We start from the raw sequence: 13876 nt of genomic DNA, 5'->3' as shown, positions 1-13876 counted from the left end.
GACCACATGCACACGAACGTGCTTTTGCGGCCGCAATTCCCCCGAAAATCCACTGGAGAATTGCGGCCCCATTCATTCCTATTTGACTGTTTTCACGGTCCATGGCCCAGCAGCCGGGCTCTTTGAAAATAATGTGCACGATTTGCGGGCGGCTCGCGGCTGTCACTCCATGACCAGCCGACCCGAAAATCACGGCCGCGCACATGGCTACGGTCGTGTGCATGAGGCCTAATAATACATCTATAGTCCATGTATTGACTGTTACAGTTGTCCACATTTCAATGCTGTTCAGGACTACCATCAAGGTTTCCGCCACTTTGATGGCAAATCATACATCAGATCCGGTACACCAATATGACTTCCACTATAAACGGAAGCCAAAGCACAGATGTGAACAGAGCCTAATGGATCACGTGTGCACTCTTATTCCATTAATGACTGTTATATTCAATATATTGCATGACAATATAGTAGACATGTATTTTAGCAAATGGACAGCAGCACACATCCTATTTAATGAGCGGTGCAGATCTCAGACAAGCTCTCCCACAAGCAGATGAAAACGTAATATTCCTAACTTAAAGATACAGCACTCCAAATAATTTTATTTGAAGTATCTTTATTCTAGCCGTAAGTGCTCCAAGGGGAATGCAATAGTGATGTTTCAGGCTGTAACATCAATAACAAGCCCTTTATCAAGCTGAACCTGTGTACTGGTCCGATACACTCCGGATCGATCCACTGTTTTAAATAGACAGTGCTGTCTCTTTGAGTTGGGAATATAGCAGACTTGTTACATTTTGTGTTATGATTTTTTTATTACATAATCCTATATGTTTATCTATTTTTTAATTTTACAGCAAATACTTAGACACTCACGTGAGGATTCAACAAAAGTTATCTTTCTCATCACGGATGGCTATTCAAATGGTGGAGACCCAAGACCTGTTGCCACAGGTCTACGAGATCTTGGAGTGGAAATCTTTACAGTCGGAATATGGCAGGGCAATATACGAGAGCTACATGACATGGCATCCCAACCAAAAGAAGAGCACTGTTACTTGCTCCATAGCTTTGCTGAGTTTGAAGCACTAGCTCGACGTGCACTACATGAAGGTATCTGGTGTCAGCACTTTATACATTATATATAGACTATATCCCTTAATTAACTTAAAATTTTGCCAATAAAAATGCTAATTGAAAATACTGTTGTAAATTGTCCATTATAAATGTTAGGTTTAGGTTACATTTTGTTTTTACATTGTGTTCATTTTATAATCTTATATGCGAGGAATTCTCGCTGCATACACACCGAACATATCCATAGCATTTATTTGACCTGATGTATGACAAAAGAGTGTCCTTGTGAGTCAATTAGTGACGAATGTAACTCTATGTCATACAATTTAATATGTTGAAACAAACATTCATCGTATATGTCTTTCCCATGATATATGTTGAACATAAAGGAAGCAAAAGAAGTTAACAGAGCCTTAATTTAAGTCACTGCATTACCCATTGAGTACACCAGTGAATCCTTGCATCAGGTGACAGTTGGGACTTCTTCAAACCGGAAGATCACCAATGTAACCTTCATGAGATGTCATAAGAGTCGATTCTGGAAAAAACTCTTTAGTGTTATTAACTTAAAAGTTATGTGTCAGTTTTGCCTATAGCAACTAATTGAATTCCAGATTTCCTTCTTTCAAAGCAAATATAACTGCGCTTGTTTAATTTTGAGTCATTAGCATCACAGTAATGGTGTTTTCCTTTTAATTTTAGCGTTATTACAATTGTATATCATTAACATAATAGATATGTTTAAAATACCCATGTCACGATCTGTGGGTATGTGGACCCACTGGGCCGTACCACCGTAGCGGGATAGCAGCTGGCTAAACGGTGTACCAAGTCGATGTATATATAGTCCAAGCACAAGAGTACCTGTAGTAGTCCAGACAGTAGCAACGGCTAGGCTCAGATGGGACCTTGGCAGCAGACACCAGGTGTGGTGTAACACAGCAGGTGTGACCGGTGGCACAACACGACTCCAACTTTCTAAGGCACAGGAACAAGGTAGCACGGGATACAGGATACAGGTAGAAGGTACGAGAACACTGGGAACAGGGTAACACTAAGGGACAATGCTCAGGCAATGAGTGAAAGGGGAGAGCCCTTTTTATAGTCCAGCATGTTCATGGGTCAATTGGTGATTATATTCATGTGTGCGTGTTGGCCCTTTAAGGCCGGGCACTAGCGTGCATGCGCACCCTACGGGACACAGCAGAACAGAGCGGAAGTGAGAGCGCTGGTGTCTCCTAGGGAAGAGATGCGGGCCAGCGCTCACAGATCCATGGATGTGGCCATCGGGGGGTGAGTAATCCCGACGGTCTGCAGCTGTGGATGCTAAAACCCATATATATCCATACAACCTATATGCCCAGGTATTTTCCAACTATTAGTTAATGGAGGCACTAGATGACAGAAGGAGAAGGACGGCTGTGGCTGATTTCTTTCCTATTATGGTGTGTGTTAAAGGTTAAAGAGTGTACATTGCAATCACGGATAGAACGAAGGTGTACATGACACTTTTAGTAGAAATCTGATATCATCCCAGGAAAAAAGCTTTTGTTTTTCCTACACTAGTAATTTAAATGGACGTCTTATCAATAGTTATTTCCCTTGTACCTCGGTCAATAGAAAACATCGATTTAACTTATGCTAATTAGACATTGCTGTATCTGTACATATAGAGCTGGGAACAGAAGAGAACATGCCATTTATATTATATACATGTTATTTTCATTTCTCTACAGATCTGCCTTCTGGGAGTTATATTCAGGAGGACATTTCCCATTGCTCCTTTCTGTGTGATACTGGGAAAGACTGCTGTGATGTCATGGCGAGCTGCAAGTGCGGTACTCACACTGGCCAATATGAATGCATCTGTGAGAAAGGATATTACGGCAACGGGCTGCAATATGAGTGCAAAGGTAAGATCTAAAGTTTATCGGGCTATTAAAAGAGAATTACAATCTGATTCCATTAATCCAGTATGTGATAACCCGGCAAATCTGATAATCCAGCTGTAATGACAGGGTAGGGAGACAGACAGGTGAGCCCTAATCTACCCGCCACTCAGTCCCTGCCTACTTGCAACGACCCATCCTAAGCGACGGGGTACAACTGGGCGACGGTCCCTACGCTCAGTAAGTGCAAGACAGACAAAACAGACAGGGGTACACAGAAGCAGGGAAACGGGGCAGCTGCCCACGGAGACACCGTGAGCAACAAGAGTGGTGAACGAGCCGAGTCAAACCAGGAGAGAGCGAGGTACAAAACGCTGAGCAGGAGAGTGGTCAGAAAGCCAATGTCAATAACAAGCAGAGGATCAGCAGTACAAGCAGCAGCAGCAAGCCAGCAAACAAGCATAGAAGAATCACAGGCAAAGGAGGAACAGGAAAGGCAGATATAAATAGACAGTGGGCGGGAACTAGCTCAGTCTGGCCAGGCTGTGATAGGCTCTCCCACTCCTAAGCCTGCCATCCTGAGTGGTGGAAGATGGAGTCAGTCTCACAGACATAGGAGCAGGTGCAGACTGATTGCCCACAGGCGTCGACACAGAACCTGTGTCTGGCAAATCCTTTACACAGCATAGAACTACCATATAATCTGAAATGTTACAAGAACAGAAGCAGAAGACTAAGTAGAGAGAGACGGTAATAGTACAAGATTTGTTAGTAACACTGGTATGTCTGCAAATGGAGGTTGCACATCAATTCATGGCATAACGTGTTCAGATATAGGGATATATATATATATATATTTAGTAGAACTGGTGAATGTGGTATAGACTGTGTTTGTCATCGTCAAGTAAGGTACAGAGGCGTAACTTCAAGCTCCTGAATCCCAATGCAATATCTTTAACAGAGCCCCCGTGTGCCATTGATAATACTGATGTCTTCTTATGTGGCAGAGGGGCATTTGAGTGTATGACAAGGTGTGGCAAAGTAGTTGTCCTCATTTAAAATTATTTTTGTCTTGTGCAAATTTCCACTTTATGATCACCAAAGCACCCCAGAGATCACATTTCTTCCACCATGTTTGACAGATTGCATCAAGTATTCCACTAACATCTTTCATTTATTTAGCACCTTACAAATGTTCTTCTCTGTGATCTAAAGGCTGAAATTTAGATTCATCTGTCCATAACACTTTTCTCCAATCATCCTCCGTCCAATGTCTGTGTGCTTTCACCCATTTTAATCTTTTCCTTGTATTGGCCAGTCTCACATATGGCTTTTTCTTGAACACTTACTTTGATGCAGCCATCTCGAGGTCACCTCCGTCACTGTTAAAGAGGCTCTGTCACCAGATTTTGCAACCCCTATCTGCTATTGCAGCAGATAGGCGCTGCAATGTAGATTACAGTAACGTTTTTATTTTTAAAAAACGAGCATTTTTGGCCAAGTTATGACCATTTTTGTAATTATGCAAATGAGGCTTGCAAAAGTCCAAGTGGGTGTGTTTAAAAGTAAAAGTCCAAGTGGGCGTGTATTAGGTGCGTACATCGGGGCGTTTTTAATACTTTTACTAGCTGGGCGCTGTGAAGAGAAGTAACATCCTCTTCTCTTCAGAACGCCCAGCTTCTGACAGTGCAGATCTGTGACGTCACTCACAGGTCCTGCATCGTGACGACCACATCGGCAGCAGAGGCTACAGTTGATTCTGCAGCAGCATCAGCGTCATAACTTGGCCAAAAATGCTCGTTTTTTAAAAATAAAAACGTTACTGTAATCTACATTGCAGCGCCTATCTGCTGCAATAGCAGATAGGGGTTGCAAAATCTGGTGACAGAGCCTCTTTAAAGATGACACTGTTTTACTGGTACTATTTCATATTTCTGCTAGATGGAGACCTGTAAGGTGTCTCTTTCTTAAACTAGAGACTCTAATGTTTTAATCCTTCTGCAGAGTTTTCCACCTTCGACTTCTCTTACTTAGTTAGAGCAAGTTTGTGCTTTTTTGTAAATGGAGCAGTACCTTTGTACGATATATTTAGTTTCTTGGCAATTTGAAACATGGGATGTGCTTTATTTCTAAGGCTGGATTTACACATGCACTTTTGATGTAGTTTCTAAACAATCAGACATTGATGTCATCAATCTTAATGGTGGAAAAAACAAATTTAATAAATAGGCAACATTCACACCACAATCTATATAACTGTTATGTTAGCATTTAACAATCACAGTATTTTGCGATAGACAGATAGATAGATAGATAGATAGATAGATAGATAGATAGATAGATAGATAGATAGATAGATAGATAGATAGATATGAGATAGATAGAGAGATATTTAGGACTATATACAAAGGATCTTTCTATGGCTCATTATTTTTTTACATAAAGCTTAACCCGTTAGTGACCGGCCCATAGTGTTTTTACAGCGGCCACTAACGGGCATTATTCCGATGCAATAGACTTTGTACGTCACTGCATCGGAATAAGTAAACAGAGCAGGGAACTGTCAAATCTCCCTGCTCTCAGCTACCAGATGCAGCTGAGGGCTGGGGGCGTCCCTGCTCGACCGTGTAAGATCGATATTGGTATCGATCTCACCCGTTTAACCCCTCAGATGCGGTGCTGAATAGCGTGCACCACATCTGAGTGGTTTTGGAGAGAGGGAGGGAGCTCTCTCTCATCCCACTGACACTCGGCGATAAGATCGCCGAGTGTCTGTGTCTCCGATGGCAGCTGGGGGCCTAATAAAGGCCCCCAGGTCTGCCTGTAGCGAATGCCTGCTAGATCATGCCTCTGGCATGACCTAGCAGATGCCTGTCCGTTTTACACGGACAGGCATAATACACTGCAATACAGAAGTATTGCAGTGTATTATAAATGCGATCGGATAATCACATAGTGAAGTCCCCTAGTGGGACTAGTAAAAAAGTAAAAAAAAAAAAGTTTAATAAAAGGTGAAAAAAAAAGTGAAAAAAAAAATGAAAAACCCACTTTTCCCCCTTACAAACGGCTTTATTATTAACAAACATAATAAAGTAAAAAAGTTCCACATATTTAATATCGCCGCGTCCGTAACGACCCCGACTATAAAGCTATTACATCATTTAACCGGCCCGGTGAACGTCGTAAAAAATAAAATAAAAAAAACATGCATAAACTGCTGTTTTCTTTGAATCCTGCCTTAAAAAAAATTTGATAAAAAGTGATCAAAAAGTCGCATCTACTCCAAAATTGTACCGATAAAAACTACAAGTCGTCCCGCAAAAAAAAAAAACTACAATGGCATCAGTGAAAAAATAAAAAAGTTACGGCTCTTCAAATATGGAGACACAAAAACAAATAATTTTGAAAAAAAAGTGTTTTCACTGTGTAAAAGTAGTAAAACATACAAAAACGATACAAATCTGGTATCGTTGCAATCACACTGAATTAAGTTCTTGCGTTATTTATACCACACGGTAAACAGCATAAATTTAGGCCGCAAAAAAGTGTGGCGAAATTGCTGTTTTTTTTCTATTCCCCCCCAAAAAAAAAGTTAATAAAAGTTAATCAATAAATTCTATGTACCCCAAAATGGTGCTATTAAAAATTAAAATTTGTCCCACAAAAAACAAGACCTTATACAGCTATGTCGATGCAAAAAGAAAAAGGCTATAGCTCTTAGAATGAGACGATGGAAAAATGTAAAAAATGTATTTATCATTAAGGTCTAAAATAGGCTGGTCATTAAGGGGTTAATAGATGGCTGACTGAACAACTGGTGCACAAAAAAGAATGCCTTGGTTTTCTACAAATTTTTCTACTCATTGTTCAATGCAATCTGAATAAAAGCAATAGATAGATAAATAGATAGATAGATATGAGATAGATCAGGGTTCTCAAACTCGGCCGGGTAAGTGGGCCGCATATAGAAAAAATTGGAAGTTGTCGGGCCGCATTACTTTCAAATTTGATACAACACAAAATTATTGTTAATAAATTACTTATTTGAACTACTATAACACTATATTACTATAATAATACTACATTACTATAAAATTAATACTACATTACTATAATAATAGCGCTAGGTTTAAAATTTGAGATATTTCTCCACGTGCTTATTTCAACAATCCAGTTTTCCAGTTTAAGTGTCGCTAAATGCAGTCCGGCGGCTCAGTTGGCAGCGTTTGGCAGACACACATGTCAAGATTGTGCAGCCCCTTTTTAGATACTGCCACTGTGCCCTCTGTAGATGCTGCCGCAGTGCCCTCTGTGGATGCTGCCGCAGTGCCCTCTGTGGATGCTGCCGCAGTGCCCTCTGTGGATGCTGCCGCAGAGCCCTCTGTGGATTTCCACAGAGTCCCGGAGCAGAGCCTGTACTAGAGCTCTGTACTGGACTCCGGCTCTGGGGAAGCCCCAGACATTGCGTGTCCAAACATGGACACCGATGTCAGGGAATTCCACAGAGTCCCGGAGCAGAGCCGATACTAGCGCTCTGCTCGGGTCTCCGCTATGGGGAAGACCCTGACACACTGTCCATATATGGACAGCAATGTCAGGGAATTCCACAGAGTCCCGGAGCAGAGCCTGTACTAGCGCTCTGCTCGGGACTCCGCTCTGGGGAAGACCCTGACACACTGTCCATATATGGACAGTGATGTCAGGGAATTCCACAGAGTCACGAAGCAGAGCCGATACTAGCGCTCTGCACGGGACTCCGGCTCTGGGAAGCCCCAGATATCGCTGTTCTTATGTGGACAGCGATGTCAGGGAATTCCAGAGTCTAGCGGCTCTGTGTCCCGCGGGCCGCAGATGACAGCCCCAGGGGCCGCATGCGGCCCGCGGGCCGTGTGCTTGAGACCCCTGAGATAGATAGATAGATATAACTATATACTTTGGTTTTCTTGGTTTTCCACACATTTTTCTACAAATTCTTCAATGGAATCTGAATAAAAGCATTCTACAAAGGGAAAAATACTATATTGGAAATTACAAAAAAATGTGGTGCTGTAGGTCACTGCTTAAGAAAAACTGTTAGGGTATGTGCACACAAGAACTGGCTTTTACGTCTGAAAAAACAGACTGTTTTCAGGAGAAAACAGCTGCGTCGTTTCAGACGTAAAAGCTCCTCCTCGCATTATGTGAGGCGTCTTTGACGGACGAACATTTGAGCTGTTCTTCATTGAATTTAATGAAGAACGGCTCAAATTACGTTTCAAAGAAGTGTCCTGCACTTCTTTGACGAGGCAGTCAATTTACATGACAGGTCGTCGGCACAGTACGTTGGCAAACCCATTGAAATGAATGGGCAGATGTTTGCCGACGTATTGGAGCCGTATTTTCAGATGTAAAACGAGGCATAATACGCCTCGTTTACGTCTGAAAATAGGTCGTGTGAACCCAGCCTTAGGCTGCATTCGCACACAGCGTTTTGCTACACTTTTGTGCTTTTAACAGCGTTTTTTTTAGGGCAACCAGATGTTGTATTAAAGTCTATAGTAAAATATCAAAAGCACCAGACACAACTGCATTTTGGTTTGTGGCGTTTATCAGGCAATTTTATGGTCAGTGGCTTTTCTTCCCAAACGCAGCATGCTCTGGTTATAGCGGGGTTTTTTTTAAGGCGTTTTTCCCACAGGACTTCTCACCGTGCGAGTTAAATAATGGTATAGTGTAATAGATCAGGACTTTTACGGACGCAGCGATACCAAATTGAACTTTTAATATTTTTAGTTTTTTTACACTCCTGAAAATGTATCTAACATTTTATTTATTTTTTTTACACATTTTATTAGTTCCCCTAGGGGACTTGAACCAGCGGCTGCTTGGTTACATGTGGAGTACGCTGTTTCGCTAACTCCCATAGTAGTGAATGGCAGTTACGGAAGCAGCGTAGCATGCGAGCTACGCTGCTTCCGTAACTACTGTACAGTTTTATCATGGGAGAGCACAGAAAGCTAGAACGGGGTTTAGGGGGCCCCGTTCTAGAGACAGGTTTGGTCCTGCATCTATCTGACATTTATGAAATATCCTGGGTATATGTCATAAATGTCCTTCATAGAAAAACCTCTATAAATGCCGTGGTCGCTATTGACCACGGCATTTAACTAGTTAAAGGGGATTGCCATAAAACACATTTATCCCCTATCCACATTATAGGGGCTACATGTGAGATCGCTGGGGGTCCGACCACTGGGACCCCCAGCAATAAGGAGAACAGGGGAGCGAAAGTCACCCAGAGCGCTACATGAGAAGCCTGAACTTCCGGGTTCTTTGTCCGGCTTATCTGTTCCACAGCTCCATAGAGATCAATGGAGAGCCGCTCGTGCATGCGCAGAAGAATTCCATTGATCTCTATGAAGCTGCCGGACACAGAACGTGGAAGTCACAGCTTCTCATGCAGCGCTCTTGGTAACTTTCGGTCCCCGTTCTCCTTATCGATCACACATGTATCCCCTATCCACAGTTCATAGTGTTTTATGGCACAAGCCCTTTAAACTGCCAGGAACAGCGAAATTGCTGTTCTTGGCCGTTAGAGCAGCGTGTCAGAAGCTGACACCTGCAGTGTATGGAGCGGGCTCAGCGCGTGAGCCCACTCCATACATCATCCCCCTCCAGCTCCATGATGTGCCGGCACGTCATGGGTCGGGAAGGGGTTAAGTAATGAAGCGTTCATGGCGCTGCCGGGTCCCTTGACTGCGGACTATAAGACGCAGGGACTTTTTAGCAAGATTTATTCTTGCTAATAACTGCGTTTTATAGTCCAAAAAATACGGTATATACATACATTGCTTAGGAAACTGCTTCCTACTAAAATGTGACTCAGCAATTCTGTTATTACTGAGTAGAGACAAATATTTCACGGATCACTAATGCAAACCAAAACCTTTTCCTGGTATGTTCAACATAGTTCAGTGTAATGGTAAGGAATAGTTTTGGCTGTGTAATACTAAATCTTCAACTTTAGGAAACACAAAATAGTATTGTACATATAATGTTATATAGGAAGTGAGCACTTAGGAGTAGGGCAGCTGTACTCGTGCAATAACCTGTGGGAAGACGATTATCATTGACAGCCGCACTCCTATCAGTAGAATCTTCAGCTCCATTTAGCCCCTTATATCATTTTATCAATCCTCAAGTATTATTTCACAATTATAAGGCTGTATTATGCTAAAAGTGTATGGAAATGCATTGTGCGCACTGCGTAGCAGTATTACATGGGCACTGTATAAACCTATTATACAGTTACAGCTGAAAAATATTATGTGTGTACCACATTTTGATGTTCATGCTCCCCATGAGTGTCCTTTTTAAGCAGTTCTAATTTTACCAAATTCATTCTTTACATTATTGATTTATACAAAAATTCTATACACCAAGGGCTCTAATAATTGGCATATGTCAGCAGGCACACTGTTAAGGTAAGGCCACACAGAGCAGTACTGACCCGGCCGCGATGCAGTCAACAGCTGCACTGGCACCATAGTCAACAGGGGCGTAGCTAGAGGCTCATGGGCCCCGATGCAAAAATTCTTACTGGGCCCCCCCCCCCCGCAAACTTCTCATGGCCGACGGTCCTCCTAAGTGACCCAACAATGCAGCACTAGCAGCCAGGGGCGTCACTAAGGCTGGGTTCACACACACACTATTTACGGACGTAATTCGGGCGTTTTAGCATTGAATTACGTCCGAAAATGCGGCTCAAAAGCGTCGGAAAACATCTGCCCATTCATTTGAATGGGTCTTACGATGTTCTGTGCTGATGGTCATTTTTTTTTACGCGCCGCTGTCAAAAGGTGGCGCGTAAAAAACTGCCTGTCACTTCTTCAGACGTAAATGGAGCCGTTTTCCATGGGCTCCATGGAAAACCAGCTTCAATTACTTCCGTAATGGACGCAGCAAAATACGCCAGTACAAGCCATTACGGCTGAAATTACGGTGCTGTTTTCTCCTGAAAACAGCACAGTAATTTCAGCCGTAACAGACGCTGCCATGTGAACATACCCTCAGGGCTTAAAATGTCCGGGAAATAGCCCCAATACATATGTGTCTGCCCCCAAAAAAAGTGTGTATATGAGACAGCATAGCATATCTATAGCACTACGACCCTATAAACTATGGATAGGATTAGATACAGTGGCTGAGCAGACAGTATCACACATGATAGGATTAGATACAGTGGCTCAGAAGGCAGTATCACACATGATAGGATTAGATACACAGCTCAGCAGACAGTATCACACATGATAGGATTAGATACAGTGGCCCAGCAGACAGTATCACACATGATAGGATTAGATACAGTGGCTCAGCAGACAGTACCACACATGATAGGATTAGATACAGTGGCTCAGCAGACAGTACCACACATGATAGGATTAGATACAGTGGCTCAGCAGACAGTATCACACATGATAGGATTAGATACAGTGGCTCAGCAGACAGTACCACACATGATAGGATTAGATACAGTGGCTCAGCAGACAGTATCACACATGATAGGATTAGATACAGTGGCTCAGCAGACAGTATCACACATGATCGGATTAGATATAGGGCCCAGCAGACAGTATCATACATGATTGGATTAGATACACAGCTCAGCAGACTGTATCACACATGATAGGATTAGATACAGGGCCCAGCTCGCTGACATTGCGGCTCCAGCGCTGGACCCAGGATAGGTAAGAATAATAATTTTGCTTCTTTATGTGTTACTGATTATTTTTGTGTGTTTGTGTTTTTTTTACAGGTTTGGTTGTTGGACTTCGGATACGAGGACTTCAATGACGGCGTTTTTTTTATTCTCAATAAAATGGTTAATGAGGGTTGTGTTTTTTTATTTCAATAAAATATTTTTCTATGTGCTTGTATCTTTTTAAACTTTATTATCACCGCCTTAGTAATGGCCGCTGGCTGATTGACAACCTCCATCACTAAGGAGAGGCTTAATGTTAGCCGGTGCAGAGGCTACACTAACCCCCATTATTACCCCGGTACCCACCGCCACCAGGGGTACTGGGAAGAGCCGGGTACAAACCAGTACCCGACCATCTGTAGTGACGGGCAGGCACCGGGGTGGCCGCAGGGTGGTAGTATTAGGCTGGGGAAGGCCAAAAACAGTGGCCCTTCCCACCCTTGTAATGCTGCCTGCTGCTGCTGTGTTGTATCTGGCTGGTTATGAAAATTGGGGGGGACCCGACATCGTTCTTTCCAATTATTTTTTAAATGACGTGGGGTCCCCCCCATTTTCATAACCAGCCAGATACAATAAAGCAGCAGCAGGCAGCATTACCAGGATGGGAAGGGCCACTGTTTTTGGCCTTCCCCTCCTGATAATACCAGCCTGCGGCCACCCCAGTGGCCGACCATCACTACAGATGGTCAGGTACTGGATCGTACCCGGCTCTTCCTAGCACCCCTGGTGGCGGTGGGTACCGGGGTAATAAAGGGGGTTAGTGTTAGCCTCTGCATCCGCTAACACTAAGCCCCGCCTTAGCAATGGATGCTGTCAATCAGCCGGTGGCCATTACTAAGGCGGTAGTAATATAGTTTAAAAAAACCCACAAAGACATAGAAAAAATATTTTATTGAAATAAAAAAAAAAACCACACAACCCTCATTAACCATTTTATTAATAAAACAAAAAGCTGTCATCGAAGTAGTCCTGGAATCTGCCGTAGTCCAACGACCGAACCTGTAAGAAAACACACAAAAAATGATTAGTAACACATGTGTTAGGGTATGTGCACACACACTAATTACGTCCGTAATTGACGGACGTATTTCGGCCGCAAGTACCGGACCGAACACAGTGCAGGGAGCCGGGCTCCTAGCGTCGTACTTATGTACGATGCTAGGAGTCCCTGCCTCGCTGCCGGACAACTGTCCCGTACTGAAAACATGTTTACAGTATGGGACAGTTGTCCTGCAGCGAGGCAGGGACTGTAGCGTTGTACATAACTATGATGCTAGGAGCCCGGCTCCCTGCACTGTGTTCGGTCCGGTACTTGCGGCCGAAATACGTCCGTCAATTACGGACGTAATTAGTGTCTGTGCACATACCCTAAGGCTTAGATATAGGGCCCATGTGTGATACTGTCTGTGGGACCCTGTATCTAAGCCTACCACAAGGTAGGCTTAGATACAGGGTCCAGCAGACAGTAATCTTATACAGTATAAGATTACTGTGTGCTGGGGCCCTGTATCTAAACCTACAGTGTGGTAGGCTTAGATACAGGGCCCAGCAGACACGATCACGCATGGGCCATGTATCTAAGCCTACCATGTGATTGGCTTAGATACAGGGCCCAGCAGACAGGATCACACAATCTGTGATCCTGTCTCATGGGCCCCCTAAGCCTGCTACATCGTAGGCTTAGGGGTTGTGCAGTCCCTAAACATTGATGGCCTATCCACAGGATAGGCCATCAATAGCTGATGTGTCGCCCGGGACCCGCCAATCAGCTGTTTTGAAGGGGCCGCAGCACTCGTACGAGAGCTGCTTCCCCTTCATTTCACTACTCGCCCACACTGTGAATCGCCGACACCGATTCACAGTGTGACCGGAATGAAGTGACAGGAATGAAGGGGAGCAGCTCTCGTACGAGTGCTGCGGCCCCTTCAAAACAGATGATTGGCGGGTCCTGGGAGTCAGACCCCGCCAGTCAGGGCTAACCTTACCTTCCTCTTCGGCCGCGGCGGTAGTTCTGTAGTCTCGATGCTGTACGCGGCGGCATAGCGCTGTGACGTCATGCGCTGCGCACAGCGCTTGACGTCAGGACCTCCGCTGCGATCCGGAACCAGGAAGGTAAGTAAAGTATGTTACTATAGTAACAGGGGCCCGCGGCCCGAGTTACTATAGT

General features: G+C 43.7%; 1 protein-coding gene across 1 annotated transcript in view; it reads left to right on the top strand.

The window, feature by feature from the left end:
• Window positions 1–13876, top strand: part of SVEP1 (sushi, von Willebrand factor type A, EGF and pentraxin domain containing 1) — a 376990-nt gene that overhangs the window by 38475 nt on the left and 324639 nt on the right. Inside the window, exons 2-3 of the mRNA XM_075825648.1 lie at window positions 861–1116; window positions 2817–2993. Of these exons, the coding sequence (XP_075681763.1) occupies window positions 861–1116; window positions 2817–2993 (433 nt within the window). The remainder of the gene's footprint in view (window positions 1–860; window positions 1117–2816; window positions 2994–13876) is intronic.

The sequence above is a fragment of the Rhinoderma darwinii genome, chromosome 1, assembly GCF_050947455.1.
Source record: "Rhinoderma darwinii isolate aRhiDar2 chromosome 1, aRhiDar2.hap1, whole genome shotgun sequence".
Classification (NCBI taxonomy): Eukaryota; Metazoa; Chordata; class Amphibia; order Anura; family Rhinodermatidae; genus Rhinoderma; species Rhinoderma darwinii.
This window is presented reverse-complemented; position numbering and strand designations above follow the sequence as displayed.